Source organism: Aspergillus undulatus (assembly GCF_047715775.1).
Source record: "Aspergillus undulatus strain CBS 261.88 unplaced genomic scaffold BDV17scaffold_41, whole genome shotgun sequence".
Lineage (NCBI taxonomy): Eukaryota > Fungi > Ascomycota > Eurotiomycetes > Eurotiales > Aspergillaceae > Aspergillus > Aspergillus undulatus.
The window spans coordinates 85,529-103,912 of NW_027396645.1; the positions used below are offsets into that span (position 1 = coordinate 85,529).

The following is an 18,384-nucleotide window of genomic DNA, read 5'->3' on the forward strand; positions in this document are numbered from 1 at the left end:
CTGTATTATGTGATTCGGCGAGGCACATGCGAGACATGCATACATATCTGGCACTCTACTAGTGTACTCTGGCGGTCATTGATATCGATATTTCTCATTGTTAGTCTGGATGGCGCAATGGGATCCAGTCTTGGCGACATCGAACTCGGTGGTTCTGGCACGGGCACGGCACTGTCAGAGGGCAGTAGTGCACCTGGATGAGTCGAGTTGCACATATGACAGCCTTGGGGTAGCATGATAACGCTCCTTTAAGGTGAGGTGAGCTGATGCTACTGGGCCTTAGGTAGTCCGCTGACCGGTAGATAGATATACTGTAAGCGTCAGATCGAATGAGTCTGTAGATTGCTGCTAGCCAGACCAAAGCAAGACAACCCCAACCGAATACTCCGAAGTAGAAGCAGAGGCATAACGAGCTATATACCACATAATGAGAGAGTGGGATGGTCCGACCCTGACCATGCCCCCCATACATTCCCAGCCTCCCCCAGCTCGTAGTTGCCAAGATGACTCGAGACCAACGAAACAAACCCAGCCCAGTACATGAACAAAAGAATGAATCAATATAAAACAGCAATCGCAGCAATCAGAGAAGAGAGCATAAAACAGAAAGGTCAATGTCAATGTCATTACATCGTCAGATTCTTCCATCCTGATCCTCAGATGGATGATGGCTCGTCGAGCCCACTATAATGAGGGGTATCAAGTATCAGATAATGATTGATGATCCCAAATAACAGACAGATAGATAGATATCGCCGCAGTGCCCAGAAGTACTCAGAGAAGAATGTCGCAGGAATCAAACAACAAAAGCAGCAAAATAGAGCAAGAACTTCATTTTAGCGCTTAGTTGTCTGTGCCGACGCCCTTCTTTTTTGGCTGAATATGTTTTTGCCCGCTGCCGGCCACGGTGGTATTTTTGTGGCTCAGTGCTTCTGTAGGAGGCGGAGGCATCCGACTGGAGTTGGCTTCGTGCTTCTCGGTCAAGAGGTTCTTGAGCCATCGGTTCTCCATCTCGAGCTGCGCGACGCGGGCTTCAAGGGTGGCGTTCTTCTCGGTCGTTTCACGGACGGTGCGTTCGAGGACTTGTTCGCGCTGTTTCTTCTTCATGCGAAATCGGGCGCTGGCTGCGGTGTTGCGGCGTCGTCGGTCCTCTTCTGCTGCTCGGCGGGAGTGCTCTTCCTGGCCGAGGGCGGTAGCAATGTGGTCGCCGGAGATCTGGGTGCTGTATTTGTTGTTGCCGATTTGGCCGTTAGGAGGCGAAATCGAGGACGATACATCCGAGGGCGTCATGGCCCCTGGTGCATGGCCAATCTCATCAGGACCATATGAGATTGGAGGGTAGAGAGGATAGGCTGAATGTGAGAGCATGTGGTCGGGTACCGAGTAGTTGATGGTCTTGTCGCCGGCTGTTCAGGAGAGAATAAGTAACCGAATCAACGGGAGGGAGACGAATCCAGAGGCAAATGGGATAAGAAAGAGATAAGGCACAAGAAAAGAACAATCGTTATCATAAGGGATAATCAAGAAAGGGACATGAAGGGCATGCAACCCCAGGAAGATGAGCATGAGCCAGGGTATGGAAGCTTGGTGAGGGTCCGGCACTGACAGGCTGCCGACGATGTCATCTGTGTGAGCGATTGCGTGCTCACATCGTCTTGACCAAAGTGGGATTGGGGAACAGAACATAAAAGGGAACAATTAGACGGCGAAAATATAAGAGGAAAAAGAAAACAAGTAACCCAGTCAGTGCAAATAAAAAGGCAGCAGTGGTTGGCTCTGGCAGGGGCTTGGGGGATTTAACCACGTCTCCAACCAAGTGACCCAGACACAAGCCCAAGGTCACGATGGCCGGATCGGGGCCCCAGAGGGTGCAGCACAGGAACCGCGAGCACAGAGCTGCTTCCCCAGAAAAGCAGAGGAACGCCCAGCTCGGGGAGAGGACAGATGCAACGCGAGAAGCAGTAGCTCTTGCACCATCGGACGTTGGATGAGCAAAGCATGCAAGGGAAACGAACCAGGCAGCACCAAAATGGCGCAAAGAGTGCAATTTGCGGCGTCATTCGAGCTCAGACTCACCATGATACGGGTATCCTCGCACATCGATCGGGCTATGGTCATCGTCGAGGCTCTCGTACGAACTGACGGACAGGCCGCCCATGCCCTCTGTTGGGTCGTAGGCCATGTTTAGGTTGGGGACGTGGGCAGCTAGGCCAGCAGCGTCCGCGTCAAAGGAGTATTGGCGACTTTTAGCAATGGCCGGGTCGTGTCGAGAGAGGAGAAAGTTGAAATTTTCCAGTTTGGCCAAGCTCGAGGCCGTCTGATGAGCGATTTGTTCATCTGACATATTGCCTGCAGCTGCTTTTTGAACAAAGCTCTGTCCAACTCTCCGCTTTTTTGTTTATCGCGGCGCCCGAGAAATCTGATTGGAATAATTGATCTGATTTACCAGGAAGTAGATAGTAATCCAATAATTCAAGGACCAGAGTGGCTAGGCAGAGGCGCCAGTGGCAGTCTTGGAAGACGGGGAATCGATGGTGACAGAAGCACGCAAATGTCGCCAGCCGATCAGCTGGGGTAGGGGCGAAGAATCCTTGACCAGTCGAAGGAGAATAACAAAACTTTGCCCGCAGTCGACAGAACTTGGACGATTTGGCTCCAAGATAACTGTTTCTGTGAAGCTGAAGTTGCACACCCGCATACCGCGGAATACTAGCAGCAGCCACGTACGCACAAGCCGAGAGGCGGACGAAGACCGAGCCTGGACCACCAACACAGTCAACGTGGAAAATAAAATAATCAAGTGTTTATTGACCGGTGAAGAGTCGAGGGGCGGCCCTTGGACGGTGGCAGTCGGACACAGCAGGCGCGATCGTCTCACGGCAGGTGCTAGTTGATGATCTGATATGATGGAGAAATGTCGTGATCGGTCGCTGTGATTCGTCGGAGCTGGCAGCAGCAAAACCAGGGCAGGTTTAGTACAGAGCAGCGTTAGAGGGGGAAATTGGCAGAAAGTCGGGAAGAGAAGTTTGGATCTGGGAGTCTAATATTTGGTCCGAGTTCAGGAGTCAAGTAGAGATAGATATGCTGATAGTCGTGATAAACATCATTAGAGACAAGATGGGAGTGGAAGTGCAGTCGACAGGGGGGTGTGGCTGCCGTAAATACAGTACCGCCCGCCATACATTAATTACCCCGGACTTAACATTTCATTACGAGGTTAGAGTGGGCTGTTTAGGAAACATTTGTATCAACTCTGTATTATCCCAACGGCCAGGGTAACAATACCGAATAGCACTCCTTCCCGTTTCAACTGCGAACAAATCACAGCGGCCCAGACGCGCGTTAAGCTGCAGTGGAATCCAACACGGCTCGTTTTCTTTTCTAAGCTTCGTCTCCCCGCCTCAAACTGCTGCCCTCGGAGAAAGAGTTGATTCAAGCTGCTGCTTATATTTCCCGTACTTTTGTCACTGGCAGCCTTCCGCGCCGGATCTCGATCTGAGGTGCCGCCATGGCCCTGGCGAATGAAGCATTCGCCTGTCAGCAAAGTTCAGCCTTTCGAGGCTACGAAGTCGAAGTTGAACCCGAGTCATGACTATCCGAGGTCTATCAGTTGGAGTTAGGAGAGCCAGAGCTCTTCCCCAGATCAGAGTCTCTTGCATGGGCCATTTGTCCATCAGGTATTATTGATAGACGCTCTGCCTTCGATCTCCGGTCGATTCCGTTCTCCAGATGCTCGACCGACGATGATTGTCCGAGTCTGCGTCTGTTTTTTTCGCTGCCCGTACCCACTCACACTTTCCGCTCCTCCATATCCAATGCATGGCTGTGGTCGATATTGTCAACTCCATCCCAGAACCCGAAGCTTGGAACTGCTTCGCATCTTCTCCACTCCCTCGATGTTGTCATGTTCCAGGATAAGGCGTGAGAGTCCGAAACTGCTCGGATGCGTGAGACCAGATGCGAAACGAATGTCCTCCGTATAGTACTCAGAAGTAGCCTCACTCATACGCACTCGGAAACGAATCGCTGCTGTTCTGGCCGTTGAAATTCGTCTTGCACTGTTGATTCTAGTTTCCTTTGCCGGACTGACGTGGGGAGGTCAATTTTATTCTTCAATGAAAGCGTAGAAATAATAGCAATATATTTCCGCGACGACGGCGGAGTGGTGGCCGGCGTTCCAGGCTTACCGTCAGCCGAGTGATCAGAGGACAGAGACTCATAATCGATAACTCAGACGCAGCTATATAAAGTGGCGCGGGGATCCTGAGGCGGATTCAAAATGCCCGAGCCAACGTGGCTAAGGTCCCACGAGTGCTGTGGGTAACCGAAGCAAGGGACCCCTTTCACGAGATTGTCCTTTTACTAAATACGGACGGTTTCTTCAGGACATCTTCAGGTTCCAGCCAGCATCTCCATGCCCTGAAGCTTCGAACGAACTGGACAATGCGCCCAGCCGATATGTTTGGAGCTCAAAACCGGCATCGGTGATACTTGATAGAGCTATGCAGCACTGGTAGTGTCTAGTGAGTCGTGACCGCTACCTTGGGGATTCCCCGCACACAGGCAAATGCTCCTCACTCCTCGTCTTGTCTGAAGCTGGAGTAAGATCGTTGGCCAAGGCTCAAGCGGTCTGTCACTGGGACAGTGTCTGTTCCACTGTTCTCCAGGATGGGTAGATACGGCCTGCTGATCGAACTGGCAACTGGCGTATATCGTGCTCCGCCATACTCTGGTCATATACCGACTTCACCTTTAGATACAAGCAATAAACACAGAGTATTGCTGACTCGGGAGATAAACTGAAATCAAGCTAACGGAAACGTTACTGCCGACTTCCGAACTCGAGTCTGCGGAGGCCATGACTAAGCGCCTCTTCCGCCACAGCCTTCCTTCCGTGGCTCTGCTCACTCTCTCTGTCAAAGTCTCGTTAAGCGTCGAGTCTGCCTTGTCGCGCTATTCTTCCATCTGGTGGCTGCTTTTTACGTCTGCAGCGCTAGAAAACCCTGAAGTTCCGTGGTGCAGCGGCTCGCCGGTCTCAGCTATAATCTCGCGCCGTCACCGACAATAGCCCATCGGACTCCATCCATCTCACCGATTCCTGGAGGAGCCAGTCTCGGCCCGGTTGGACGCCTTCAATTCGGTTTCATATTGCATCACATTTCGCATCAGGCGCGATTGGCTAATTCTATCTCCGCATTTTACTGCTTCAACGTTCCCCACGGGCCAAGCGCAGCCCGAGTCCACTTATGGTACCATCAGTCTTTTTTCGGTTTCAGGTGGAGTTATGCAACACTCGGTGCCGGGTGCGAGAGTGATGCCTGCCTGGAGAATGCGGGATACCAAGTCTCACATACGCGAGAATCCAACGACTGGCATTGGCCATGTTTCTAGATCGCGTCAACGTAAACCACTGGTAAGCGGCCTCCTCGTCTGTTCTGCAGAGGCGGCATAGTAAACTTGTTTCATTAGGCTTGCGAGGCGTGCCATCAGAGGAAGACCAAGTGCGAATATGGCCGTTCTAGCGATACTTGCATCCGATGTATGCGCCGTAATCTGAACTGCAAGACCTTGTCGGGGAAGGGGACGAGGGACAGCCAAAAGAGGTATGGTCCTTGAAATGGCCTTTGCTGCTTTCCATTCGAAAATTTCACTTGCTGAATTTACCTAGGTCTCGTTATGTGAAGTCTCTAGAGGAGCGCCTGAGAAAGACCGAGTCATTACTCAGAGCCGCTGGGATCTCGGTTGAACCCGCAGATCTGGACACCAGCGGAACCTCTGACGAGGCTGAAGACGACAGTACCGCGGAGGATGATCATGATGTCTCAGGTTGTCGTCCGGGCCCCGGCCGGCGAAGCACAAACCCCCCTAGTGCTTCCGACGGAAGAGATTCCCCTATGCGGAGAGACTCCAAGCAATCATTCTGTTTCAACGATCCATCTGCTCTTTTCGAGTGCAAACGTTCGACAACGCAGAAGAGCAGTGAACCACCGACATACAAAGCGGAGAAAGAGAACTCGTTGTATATTGGTATGCCTGCCGCGAGCTTTTGCCATCCTTTCGAGGTTGCTGACCTTTCCTAGGACGGTCCACGCCTCTTTCAATACTGACCCGGGAAGGAGTGGAATGGATCAAGAGCAGATCCGGAGAAGAGAACTCCCTCAATACCTTATTATCGAACTCCAAATTTGATAGCCCTTGGGCACATTGGCGACCAGATGTGTTCTACGACGTGTTCTCGTCGCAGGTCTTTAAGCCGCTGCCGCCGAGGGCGGAGGTGTTTTCTCTCCTGCGAGACTTTTTCCAAACCGTGAACTTCATCTTCCCTCTCTATCATGAGGAAACTTTCATGCAGCTGGTCGAATGGCAGTACACTCAGCAGACGTGCGACGATGCTGCTCGGTGGGCTAGCATCAATGTCATCATCGCCCTCGCCTACGAATACCGATTCTCAAACAGCCAAAAATCCGACAAGGACAGAGAAAAGGCGTGGCTTTATTACAAGAACGCTCTTTCAGTCTTCCCGGAACTGGTACTGCGACGAACCGACCTGCTAAGTGTGCAAGCCCTCCTAGGCATGGCCATCTTTCTCCGGGGAAATTCTGGCTCCCAGTCAACAGTCCCTATTATCACCGCAGCTATTCGAGCGTCTCACCGTATGGGGCTCCATCGCGAGATTCCAAGGCCACACCTCTCCCTGGTCGAACAGCAGCAGAGAAGAAACGTATTCTGGATTGCATACGTTCTTGATCAAAGGTAAAGCCCTCTGCCATTGTTGAAAGCACGTTCTGACGTTGCGTAGTATCTCTATCCGTCTAGGAACTGCGCCAACGCAGCATTTTGATGACTTTGACGTTGAGATCCCTTCCGACGAAACCGTCCATGGACTTATGATGGCCGACAACAAGGCATTCTTCCCGCAAGTCTGCCGCATTGCAGTGATCAGAAGTCGGATATATCGTCACTTTTACTCGGCTAGGGCTCTAGAGAACAAGTCCACAGCTGACATCTGCGAAATGGTCCACAATCTACATGCGGAACTCCAGGAGTGGAAGAAAACTAGTCAGTTCGAGACTTTGATCAAGCAGAGAGGAACCGACGAAGATTATCTCGCAGGCTTTGCCTCTGCCGGTTTATTCCTGATGTACTACAACTCGCTCATCATGATTCACCGCCTCCCGTTGATGCTCAATTTCGTCTATCAGTCGCGCGCAGACAGTATACCGGAGATTGAGCTGAGATTGATGTTGAAGCAATCAACGTCGTCAGCGGCAGTTTGCGTCCAGGCGGCGAGGGATACCCTGAAGCTGGTGAATAATTTGCCGTGGGGAGATATTGCATGGATATGGTGAGATTTGACAAACATACCAGCTCAGTCCGACTACTAACAGAACACACTCAGGTCTTTGTTATACTACGTCTTCTTGGCCGTAATGACCCTCTTTGCCTACATCCTCCGCAACAGTCATCAACCGACCGCTAAAGATGACCTGCAGTCGCTCAACATGGCTGCGACGTTCTTCGCCACCCTTGAACCAGCCGATGGACCATGCAACTATGCGCGCTGGATGACTCGCATGAGCACATCGTTTGAGCGCATCGCCCGCGCCGTCTTTGAACGAGACCAAAAGGCATTGAGCGTGAGACCAGCGACGGTCTCGAAAAGCAAACACTCAAAGCCCCGCGGTGCTCAGGCACCTCCGCCACATTCTCACTCGCATTCCGAACCCACATCTACATCTACCTCTCCACCCACGTCAACAAGCATCAACATTCCTAATCTCGAGGGCTTACCCCCAATAAACTCATCCGGCTACGTCGTCCCCGAAAGTCCCAGCGCCAGTTCAACTCCAGCTCAAACAAGCCCCAACGAGCTCGATCACAAAAACACCTCTCATCAAAGTACTCACGCTATCAAACCGGAACACCGCCACTCAACATCGAATTCCAAAAATATTCAATACCAGCAACCTCTTTCCTACGCAGCTACAACGATGCCCACTCCGACAGACCCAACCGCGAACCCAAACATAGACCTCTCTTTCCCCCTCCCCGCCCTTGAAGAAGGCGGTCCCTTCGCCTTTTCCTTCCCGCAGCCGGAGCTCTGGCAGATTCCGCTGACAGCAGACTGGGAGTTTGGTCTTGGGAGCCAATTTCTGAGTAATATGCTCGGACATCCGGGGAACATGGATCCCAACCTCAACGTCAATCCTCATGTCAACAGCAATGGCATGGGCACTCCCAGCACTGGTGCAGGAGTAGGAGCTGGGCCCGGTCCCAGCCACGACCACAATCAGACCCAGAGCTATGTCTTTCACGGCGGCGGCGGCAGTGGCGGCGGCACTGCTTTTGACGGAAGCGCAATGCCTGCTTGTACTGTGCCTGCGCCAATGACAGCCGTACCCATCTCCCATCCTTCAGTACAGACGTCCAACCCGAACCACCCTATGACCGGCACAAGCTCTGTAGGATTCGGCTACGGAGGCGGAGTCCCGGGCAATCCTACTGCTCATGCGGTCCACAGCGCGGTGCCATCTCCCCGTCCGCCTAATATGTGGATGGGTGGGGGCTGCGGGGGGAGTGCTTATTAACGTTGGCAGTGCCTTCCTTCAGCATCTGTGCTCTCATATCATACATATCATGTCGTCACGTCAAAGCTTAGCCTATGAATATACCAATAACATACCATACATACTCTGTAAATACAAGGAAGTATAGGCGCCGTACTCATTCAACTCAACGTACTTCGTAATGCGCGTAACTTACCCGAGTATTCTGTAGGCACTAATGCAGTATCAATTGACCTGGCACTGACCCGACCCTTCGCCATGAGATCTGGAGTCCCCCCCCTTCTAGATAGATAGTTATCAGAATCAAAGTCGGAGTCAAATTCGAAGCCGCAGGCCCAAACTATGTAGATTAAGTAAATAATAAGACACAAGACTAAATCGTTAGCAGTATCCGCCGCCAAGAGCAGGTTCAAGCAGCAGACATAGAGCGCCATCATCTGCAGCAATGCCCACCAGCAGGCCAAGGATCAAGTATAGTAGACAGACGGGTCAGAAGCCGTCACTGTCACCATCAGCATCGCACAATGACACCTCAACGACAACAACCCCTTACAGCCAAAACTTTGAACAGAACCTAATCGACCACTAGATCTACCTGCCTCTATACCAAGACCAGGACACCAGCGACGACGAAAATGAACCCCAATAACATCGACGAAATCAGAAGACGACTAGCAGCGCCCCGACGCTCCCTAGACCCAACAACCTTCCCCAAAGCTGAATACCGCTAGTTCAGAAAGGCACAATGGGCCGCTAAAAAGGAGGCAGACGTTACAGCCCCCGTGTCCCCCTTCATTGAGGGGAACTCTACCCGGCAACAATATGTCAGTCGCGACACCCGCTTCACAAACTTCAGCTCCCTAACGGACGGGGCCATCTCCCAGGCAAAGCCAGATATTACCTATGGCGCGCGTCCAGAGCAGCTAGACCGCGAGATCCGCAACCAGCTTGACGAGCACATTGTCCCCTCTGCAGACGACAGTCTCCCGGTAGCACCAATCTTCAGCGAGCAGTCAATTTCAGCGCTAAATACCCCTGACATCATTAGCTGGAGCTGTTCATTAGTCTCGTCTTCCTTTTTACTGCCTTGCTGGTTCTTTTCCACAATCGCCTTTAGCGTTTTTCCTCGTCGAGCATCGGTTTCGATTATCTTGCGAATCTTGGCTTCAATGCTTGCAGCCGGGGTCCATCCCTTCGGACGTTTTGATGTCGCGCCCAGATACCAGCAGTCAACATAGAGATGTTTCCTGCCACATACACAATAGGGCTTTGTGTTCGGCCGTTCTTTGTTCTTGCTGGTTGAACTGGATGTGTTCGATGTATTTGATACATGGCCGTTGAAGGTCGCAAATGCCAAGTTGGACGTGGTCGTTTTGAAGCCTTCGATGTTAGCTAGGTATGTGCGGTATCGACCTAGTAGCTTGTCGAAGTTCTCGTTCTCGAATGAGGGATCGTTCATTGCTTTTGCCTGCCTGTCTGCAAAGGAATATGATACTGATGATATGGCTGCTAGAAACTGGCGTTTAACATGTTGGTCGTTTCTTTCGGGGAGATTATGACGCTTGATAGCAAGGTAAGCGTTGTCGAAGTCGTTGAGCCATGTGGATATCCTCTCTTGTTGTATGGTGCGTGATCTAACATTGTTGTAGTTCTTTAGCGCTTTTAGAGACGCTTCTTGCGTGCTTGGAGCGTATTGCTGCTTCAGTTCCTTGAGCATCTCATGCGTTTCTTTGTCGGCGATTAGTTCTCTGATCTGCAGAGCCACTGAGCTGCGGATAGCTTCATTCGTCGAGCGTATCGCCTTGCGGGTGTCCTTCCACTCTTGCAGATTCATTTGATAGTATCGGTAAGCGTTCTCTGAAGCTTCCGATAGGTTTGGGATACTCGGCTTTGCTGGAGGCTTAGGTCGAGTGTCGTCGTCAGCGTCGGGATTGAAATATTCCCATACGCCTCGTTCGTTTGCGTGGTCTTTGATGACCTGATACCATTCACGCCAGTCGTCCCGTGAGCTGAGGACCGCTATCACCTTCGTGGCGCTTCCGGTGTCGAATTCGGATGTCATTTCGTCGTCAGTATATTCAGATTCGACGTATGTGTCGATTGTTGTTTCGCAATCGGTAACCTCGCCGGGAGTTCGCTGGCAACCCGAGGTTAGAATTGTACACTTCCTAGCTCGTCTGTGTAGCCTAGTGAGGGCCGTGAATAGTTTCAGAATGACAAAAGAGGTAAGATATCCCTATTCAAGCCCTTAAGAGCGACTCCGGGCTCATAACTATGAGCTACGGAGGTGACTAATGGGGTAGAACCCGGGTCGGGTGACCAAGGTGACTATGGGATGGATTGAATTGAAGGTGATGATCTTCTAACTACAGTCCGTATAACGATTTAAATAGGTGGCCAGAGGCCTCATTAGATCCTGCATAGGATGTGATGTATCCAATATCCTCCATCGCTTCGTCACTAGTGTATGCAGAAACCGAACTAGGCGCTGTACTATCGGCTTGGCTGAGTAGTCTCAAATATGAGACCGTCACCGCTGACAGACGTCTTATACATCATTGATATACGCTCAGCTGATAAGATACGATTTATATTCCTTGTTTCTCCCTGAAGACGCAGACTCCCATGCCGAACAACCCATTGCCCCCTGCATGTCACTGCAGCAAGGTTAAATATGACTCTTCAAGAACGACAATCTTCAAATTGGTCAAGAGTGACACAGTGCGAGAATTTGTGACTGGGGACAAACCTCAGCCGAGCAAAGATCCTCTGTCTCTCCGATATCCTTGAACTTTTCCTTCAACGTTGGCAGAATGACATCCAAGCCAAAGCCCACATTTTCTTCAGCCCGTATCGTATTCGTACCATTTTCCCAACTGGCGCTTTCCTCCGGTCGTGTTCGTGCAGATGGCTCGACTTGTCGATCCGCATGGCCAATCAACCAACCTCGTCCCACAATATCCCCGCGTTTCGCACCGCGGGGGTTTGCCGTTTACGAGGGTCAATAGGTATTAGAACAGCCTCGCTCCCGCACTTTACCGAGCGCCGCCGAGTGGGTTGAAGGATCTTTCAACAAGCGCACATTTCCTGCCGTGGATGAATATGGGATCTCTTGCATTTGCCCAGATTAGGAGAGCGGGACTGGCCCGTATACGCTGCAGGATTAAGCGTACCCCGAGAATCCCACGAACTCTTGTTTCAAAGGAGCGGAGAAGCGTCTATTGGTATTACCTGCGGTCTATCTACCACCGACCACACGCCCAAGCCATTACCGCATGTGTATACCCTGCATATTGTCATGGAACAACGACATGGTAGGTAGTCGGATGTAACATAATGTAGACCGAGTTCAGAACAAGTACTCGAGGCAAAAGCATGATTGGCCGCATCGTCTATACTAGAATACATTCCCATAGGTGCCTTGGATTTCAACTAGGAAAAACATGACATTTCCTTGGGTAGCATGGGCCCTTCCCAGATTCATTCATTCATTTCCCCACACTTCTCGCGTCAGTATCCACCGAAAGTAGAAACCTGGGGTAGTTGTTGTCGCTCAGCCTGGAGGGCTCCGCCAAAAAAGGTTATGCTAGCTACGCGGCACAGAATATAAGTTGAGGGCGCCTCTTTATCGTCAGACGTCAAGGAACTTCCAGCTTAGCCCATCTTTATTGCATCATGAGGCGACTCTTGCTCGCGGCCTTGACCTTGACCGCACCTCGGCTATCCTTCGCGAAATTGAGGGACCCAGGCACATTCTCCAATCCGGCTGCTAACGTTCGCCCACGCTTCCGATACTGGCTGCCGGATGGAAGCGTCGATGGAGATGTCGTTGCCTTGGATGTTGCCTCTGTAGCCGAAGTTGGGGGCGGTGGGATGGAGTTTCTTCCGTTCTTCGAGTACGGCGGCATGCTCAATCCCAACCCACCGGTGAATCGGTCTACCTACGGTTTTGGAACACCTCCGTTCGTAGACCTTTTCAAGACCGCTTTGGAAGCCCACTCACAGCATGGGCTTGTCATGGACTTTTCACTGGGGCCCAACCAAGTGCAAGGGGTTCCTGCAGAGCCCGACAATGAGGGATTGCAGTGGGATTTGGTAGGTTTCAGCCAAGCATTACATGTATCTAGAACTCTTTTTAGACAGCACTGAATGGTGACCCTTAGATTCCTTTTACCATGGAGATACCCACGACCGGAGAGTTCAAGGGCGAGATTCCTGGTTGGGGAACAGGCGATCTCATCTCGTTCGTTACAGCGCGAGTGAAATCGAACCGCACAGTATCATACGAAGTACCCTTCTACACCGGCCAGCCCCTGATAATCTCATATGATGAGTTTGCGCTGGATCACCGATCGCTGGCTCAGCGCACCAGCCAGGTGGATCAATCTGGTCATGTTCGGTTATCGCTCCCAAAGGCTTCCGAGGGTTCGCACTACAGGATGTTTGCCTTTTACGAAGGACTAGCTGGGTACAAAAACCTTCGATTTCCTTCCGACAGCCACGCCACCATCTTCGATAACGGTTCTTATGCGGTGGACCACTTCGACGCAAAGGGTGCTCATGTGGTCGCTCAGTTCTGGAACAAGTATATCTTAACTGAGGACGTAACGAGTCTACTTGGCGAGGTTGGTAACTACGGTAAGATGGCCAGTCCACTGTCACTTCTCATCATAACATGCTGATCATCATCCAAAGCATGGGAAGATAGCCTCGAAATGGAATTCAACATAACTTGGTCACGGTCACTTCCCCAGAGATTCCGAAAGCTTTATGGATACGATATCGAGCTGTATCTCCCACTCATTACGTTTCGGCAGAACACTATAGTTCCCCAGCAGTACACCCCAGGCTCGTTCAGAAGTTACCTTGACACTGAGGACGAGGGCGTTGGATATATCAATGACTTCCGTGGGGCACTCGTGGACGGATATAAAGAGTACCTCGCTAATCTGCGCAATTGGGCACATACGCTTGGAGCTGAATTATCTGTCCAGCCTGCTTACGGTTCTGTCATGGATGCACTAGCAGTTGTCCCGTCAGTGGATGCTCCTGAATGCGAGAGCCTATCCTTCATTGATAATGTTGATGTCTATCGCGCATTTTCAGGCCCCGCGCGCCTTTCTGGCAAGCGCATCATTTCCAACGAGATGGGAGCTGTTAGCGGCGCGGCCTATAATTATCATTTCTCTGTCTTGATTAAATCTGTTAATCGTGCTTTTCTAGGGGGCATCAACCAGATGGTTCTCCATGGGCAGGCATATTCCGGGCCATATCCGAATACCACCTGGCCTGGGCATACGGCGTTTCGATATCTTTTCTCAGAACTGTTTTCGCCGAAATTGCCATCGTGAGGTAAGGGGATGAGGGAGATAATGGACTATATCAGCAGAGTACAGTACCTTCTGCAAACCAGTGTGGCCAAGGCGGATGTAGTGATGTACCATAAGGAATCGGCGACCTCGATCAAGACCATTTATCAAGGGACGGATTTGGCTGATGAAGGTGAGATTAAGTCTATCCATATATGATTCCCCCCCAAAAAAGAAAGAAAGAATCCCAGCACTAATTTGCTCTTGTGTGGAATAAAGGATGGTCATGGAATTATATTTCGTCGGATAACCTCTTCCTGAAACAAGCCAAGGTACAGAAGAGAGTCCTTGCGCATGACGGCCCAGCCTGGAAGGCGTTTATCGTCGACGCTGCTCAGAACCTGACTCTGGATGCTCTTGAAGCATTCGATCACTTCTCACGAAATGGGCTGCCAGTAATCTTCAGTGGTGGATTACCAGGGTATTATCCCTCGGAGGACGGGGGTGACCGCACAAAATTCGAACGGAAACTTGCACGGCTGCTTACCGGTAAATCCAAAAACATCCATATGGTCGCGCATGGGGAGGTCACGAAAAAGCTGAGAACCCTCGGCCTCCGCCCCCAGGTCGAGGTTGACACCAACGGGACGTGCTACACGGCTTGGAACGAAGCAGACGGACGCAGCTACGCGGTGATATTTTCCGACTCAGTCAAGTCCACCGGTACTATTACTGTTCAGAGTACCAAGACGCCTTATTTACTGAACCCCTGGACTGGGGAAATCACCCCAGTACTAGTTTACCAACGCACAGAGACTACCACCACTATTCCGATAGATCTAGGTGTGAACCAGGCTCTCTATTTTGCATTTGAGAACGCACCCAGCAAGAGCGCAGCCGTTCCTAGTTATTCCGTCCAGGAGGTACCCTCTTATGTTCTCGGCTACGCATATATCCCGCCGCGCGGCATTGCTCTACACGTTGCACGGTCAGATGAGCCATCGTATGCGGTACTCAGCACTGGGAAAAGGGTGTTGCTAGAAACTGCATCTGTGCCACCCGCATTTCTACTATCCCGCTGGAATCTGACTGCAGAACATTGGGAAGCTCCCGAAGATCTCTACAATAGTGAGGCGACAGTCAAATACAACACCACACACCAGCTGGATGGTCCAACTTCCTGGAGCGACATTCCACAACTCACCAATGCTTCAGGGGTGGGCTATTACAACACAAACTTTCAGTGGCCATCGGATGTTGCTTGTCGTCCGCAGGAATGCCTAGGAGGGTACTTGAAGTTCTCTCATGTTATTGACACGCTTACTGTGACTGTAAATGGCCACTTGGTTCCCCAGCTCGATATCACAAACGCGGCTGCAGATATCAGCGACTATCTGCATCCAGGAGAGAACACAATTACAGTAACAGTTCCCACTACGCTCTGGAATTATATCCGGACAATCCTGGACGATTTACTCACAGCAGGAGCATCAGGGCGAGTTCTGGGAGACACTCCGGCGCGCAGCGAGGCTGGTATGATTGGAACAGTCACTATTGTGCCATATAAGCGTTTATTTGTATAGGCTACGCCGGGATAGTAGACACCGTGCTTCAATGTTCAGGACTTTATATTTCACAGTGCGCAGCACAAGCGAATATTCATGATTGGGTTTTATTGCTTTTATCTCTTTTTGTAGTTTGTTTTTCCTTTTTCTTTTTTCAACAGTTTACACCTCAAATCAAAGAAAGAATAAAAGGAGTCCGGACACTGGCTCCTGTAAGCGGATCAAGGAGCTCATCAATTTTCTGAGTAGATGTTTCTTCACTGCTGACCATACGACGAGTCTCGGAGTTGTTCAGAAAGTAGCCGCCTGTTGAATCAAATGAAGTGTGGCACGAAGAAAGGCGAGATTAATCACGGAATATCTTGATAAAAAGTGGGTATAATTTGAGGAAGATTACAACCATCTTCTACAAGCGAGATAGCAGACAACAAAAATTTAAAGATAGAATGTGAGGACCTGTGAATTTGATGCTGAAAATTAACCACTATTCTGCATTTCCACCTGTGCCTCTTAGTGTAAAAAAAGTTGTTGTTTTTGCTTCCCATCACATACTTCACACCACTATCCTGCACCTGCCAGGCACTGTTAGTCACCTTGCTGAGGTGCGGCGTAGTCTCTTATTCTGTACTTCATAGTGTCAGCGATGTGCTCCGCTGGGTGAACCAGCTTATATCCACTTCCGAGCTTGTTTCCAGAGTAACAGATGCCTTCACCCACTGTTGTAAGATCTGTCGGCCTGACCTTGTTGAGTGATCCGCAGGATGCGGATGCTGAGTGAGTCTCGGCCTCTTGAACCACGGTCAGATTGCCCCGTGCGCTACTGACCCACGCTGCTCGCAGCATCGTCTTCGTCCATGGCCTCCAAGGGCATCCCCGTAATACTTGGACCTTCTACCCAGACTCGTCGTCTACGCCAGATTCCATAACGCCACCTGGAGCCACCAAGAAGACCAAGTCCAGAGGACTGAGCCGACTCGTTGGCCGTGCTCGCAGGCAACAGGAGCCTGACACCAAAGCCGCAGGCTCAGACACAGGGGAGGATATAGATAAGGCGGCGCTGGCAAGCAGTGTATTCTGGCCCGAGGACCTGCTCAAGGAGGACTTTCCTAAAGCCAGGATAATGACCTTTGGCTATAACACAACCATTCAGCAAGGCTACCGCCCCGTTAACCAGGGAAACATTTTCTCTCATGCAAGGAATCTGTTATATGAATTAGAGGCGAAGAGGAGGAAAGTACCAGGTCGTACTTTGATCTTCTTGGAGGAATCCTGGTGAAAGAGGCCCTTCGGCGATCTGAGCATGACCCTGATGGAGATATCCGGAGGCTCTACGCCTCGACTACAGGGATTTTCTTCTCTGGAACTCCTCATCGAGGGAGTCGCGACTGGGCCTCCTTAGGAGAAGGTGTTGCTCACATTGCAAGCCGCCTTCTAGGGATGGATGTTAATTCTGAGGTCATCCATGCATTATTGCCTACTGGGCCCGAGCTCGAGCTCTGTCGGGAGTCGTTCACTGTCCAGTGGGAGCAGCGCCGAACGACTCTTACTGTTCGGACTTTTCAGGAGTCCAAGGGGATTTCTGGCATCCGGTGGGGAGGCCTCAATCTACTTGTGCGTGTCATAACCACCGTCTATTTTATCTCCAGATATTGACCCAAGATAAGATTGTTCCGCCCGACTCTTTGACTCTTGATCATCCCAGCCAGCGTGCGAGAACCCTAGACGGAGATCATAGGACAATCGTAAAGTTCAGTGGGAGGAGTGGCAAAGGGTACGAGATGGTTAAGGATGACCTTGAGGAGCTCATGACAAGGAATATAGACGTGGACGGCATTCAGATCTTTGGTACGCATTCAAGTCTCCCAGTAGATAGCAAACTTCTTAACCTATACTAGAAGAAATCCCAATTCAGGATAGGCGCCACTGTCTCCAAATCTTGCGGATGTCATATTACGAACAGTTCAAGGACCGGAACCCTGAGAGACTTGACAAGTCTTGCGAGTGGTTCTTAAACCATAATAACTTGCACGAGTGGACTAAAAGCATCTCGTCAACCCTTCTTTGGGTCTCGGCGGACCCAGGTTGTGGTAAATCCGCCCTAGTAAAGTATCTGGTTGACCAAGAAAAAGCCTTGGAAGCCACCGACTCTCGCGCTGTTAGCTACTTCTTCTTCAAGGATGACAACGAAGAGCAGACCAGCGCTACTACGGCGTTGGCCGCTCTTCTACACCAGCTCTTCGAGCAAAGAGAGTCACTTATCCAGCATGCAATGAAGGACTACAGAGCTGAGGGCAATAAACTACCACAGCTGTTTCAGAAGATGTGGAATATTCTACTCAAGGCCGCGGCTGACCCCAAGGCTGGTGAAATCATCTGCATTCTGGACGGACTCGACGAATGTGCAGAAAAGGAGCGTTACCAGGTTATTGACGTACTCAGTGCGGTCTACAAACGAGCAATTTCCGACAAGAGCAGCGCTCGTCTCAAATTCCTTATTACCAGTCGACCCTATATCGACATCGAACGACGCTTCGAAGATCTCATTCGAAACTTCCCAACGATTCGACTTGCCGGGGAAGAGGAATCTGAAGCCATCAGCCGCGAGATAGACACGGTCATCCAATGGAAGGTGTCAAAACTGGCCCTGGAATTGAAACTCAATACCACAGAGCAAACCACTCTCGAGACCGAGCTTCTGTCCATGCCGCACCGTACGTACCTACTAACAGTGTTTTCTCCTGTATGTTCCCTTTAGGTAGGGCGTAGGTTATTCTGCCTATTTCTGCGGTTCCACTCTTCAATAAGAAGACAAGAAAAAGCGCCTCGTAGTCTAAAAGAACTGTTTTTGATTATGGGAAAGATAAGCTCAGTCTCTTAGGAAGGAAAAGCCGAAAGAGATTACTGTTGATAGTCCTGAGAGAAATAGCACGTGATTAAGTAGCG

At 50.8% G+C, this 18,384-nt stretch overlaps 5 protein-coding genes across 5 annotated transcripts; 4 read left to right on the forward strand and 1 right to left on the reverse strand.

The window, feature by feature from the left end:
- Positions 1-337: 337 nt before the first annotated feature.
- BDV17DRAFT_269084 (bZIP transcription factor) lies at positions 338-3,037 on the reverse strand. Its single transcript, XM_073758539.1, has 2 exons — positions 2,077-3,037; positions 338-1,406 (listed from the first exon to the last, which is right to left on the reverse strand). Exons 1-2 carry the CDS (start codon positions 2,342-2,344, stop codon positions 844-846), a joined length of 831 nt encoding a protein of 276 aa, XP_073613412.1. The 5' UTR covers positions 2,345-3,037; the 3' UTR covers positions 338-843.
- A 48-nt stretch (positions 3,038-3,085) lies between these two features.
- On the forward strand, positions 3,086-4,763 carry BDV17DRAFT_269086 (uncharacterized protein). The gene has a single exon (XM_073758540.1). The coding sequence runs from the start codon at positions 3,744-3,746 to the stop codon at positions 3,981-3,983; it is 240 nt and encodes a 79-aa protein (XP_073613413.1). The 5' UTR covers positions 3,086-3,743; the 3' UTR covers positions 3,984-4,763.
- A 158-nt stretch (positions 4,764-4,921) lies between these two features.
- BDV17DRAFT_269088 (transcription factor domain-containing protein) lies at positions 4,922-8,813 on the forward strand. The gene is made up of 6 exons (XM_073758541.1): positions 4,922-5,413; positions 5,470-5,603; positions 5,669-6,027; positions 6,081-6,753; positions 6,800-7,345; positions 7,400-8,813. Exons 1-6 carry the CDS (start codon positions 5,285-5,287, stop codon positions 8,586-8,588), a joined length of 3,030 nt encoding a protein of 1,009 aa, XP_073613414.1. The 5' UTR covers positions 4,922-5,284; the 3' UTR covers positions 8,589-8,813.
- A 3,429-nt stretch (positions 8,814-12,242) lies between these two features.
- Positions 12,243-15,459, forward strand: BDV17DRAFT_299664 (uncharacterized protein; the record flags this gene model as incomplete). The annotated part of the gene is made up of 5 exons (XM_073763920.1): positions 12,243-12,662; positions 12,731-13,205; positions 13,263-13,914; positions 13,954-14,069; positions 14,156-15,459. The coding sequence occupies 5 exons, from the start codon at positions 12,243-12,245 to the stop codon at positions 15,457-15,459; spliced, it is 2,967 nt and encodes a 988-aa protein (XP_073613415.1).
- A 2,148-nt stretch (positions 15,460-17,607) lies between these two features.
- On the forward strand, positions 17,608-18,369 carry BDV17DRAFT_151158 (uncharacterized protein). The gene has a single exon (XM_073754485.1). It carries the CDS (start codon positions 17,711-17,713, stop codon positions 18,194-18,196), a length of 486 nt encoding a protein of 161 aa, XP_073613416.1. The 5' UTR covers positions 17,608-17,710; the 3' UTR covers positions 18,197-18,369.
- Positions 18,370-18,384: the final 15 nt, after the last annotated feature.

Bases quoted from the DNA above. Each gene is read 5' to 3' on its own strand.
- BDV17DRAFT_269086 (XM_073758540.1), top strand. From the start codon at position 3,744: ATGATTGTCCGAGTCTGCGTCTGTTTTTTTCGCTGCCCGTACCCACTC.
- BDV17DRAFT_269084 (XM_073758539.1), bottom strand. From the start codon at position 2,344: ATGTCAGATGAACAAATCGCTCATCAGACGGCCTCGAGCTTGGCCAAA. The intron at 1,407-2,076 runs GTGAGTCTGAGC...TCTCCTGAACAG, and splicing joins GCGAGGATACCCGTATCATG to CCGGCGACAAGACCATCAAC.
- BDV17DRAFT_269088 (XM_073758541.1), top strand. From the start codon at position 5,285: ATGCAACACTCGGTGCCGGGTGCGAGAGTGATGCCTGCCTGGAGAATG. The intron at 6,028-6,080 runs GTATGCCTGCCG...GACCTTTCCTAG, and splicing joins AGAGAACTCGTTGTATATTG to GACGGTCCACGCCTCTTTCA. The intron at 7,346-7,399 runs GTGAGATTTGAC...GAACACACTCAG, and splicing joins GGAGATATTGCATGGATATG to GTCTTTGTTATACTACGTCT.
- BDV17DRAFT_151158 (XM_073754485.1), top strand. From the start codon at position 17,711: ATGAAGGACTACAGAGCTGAGGGCAATAAACTACCACAGCTGTTTCAG.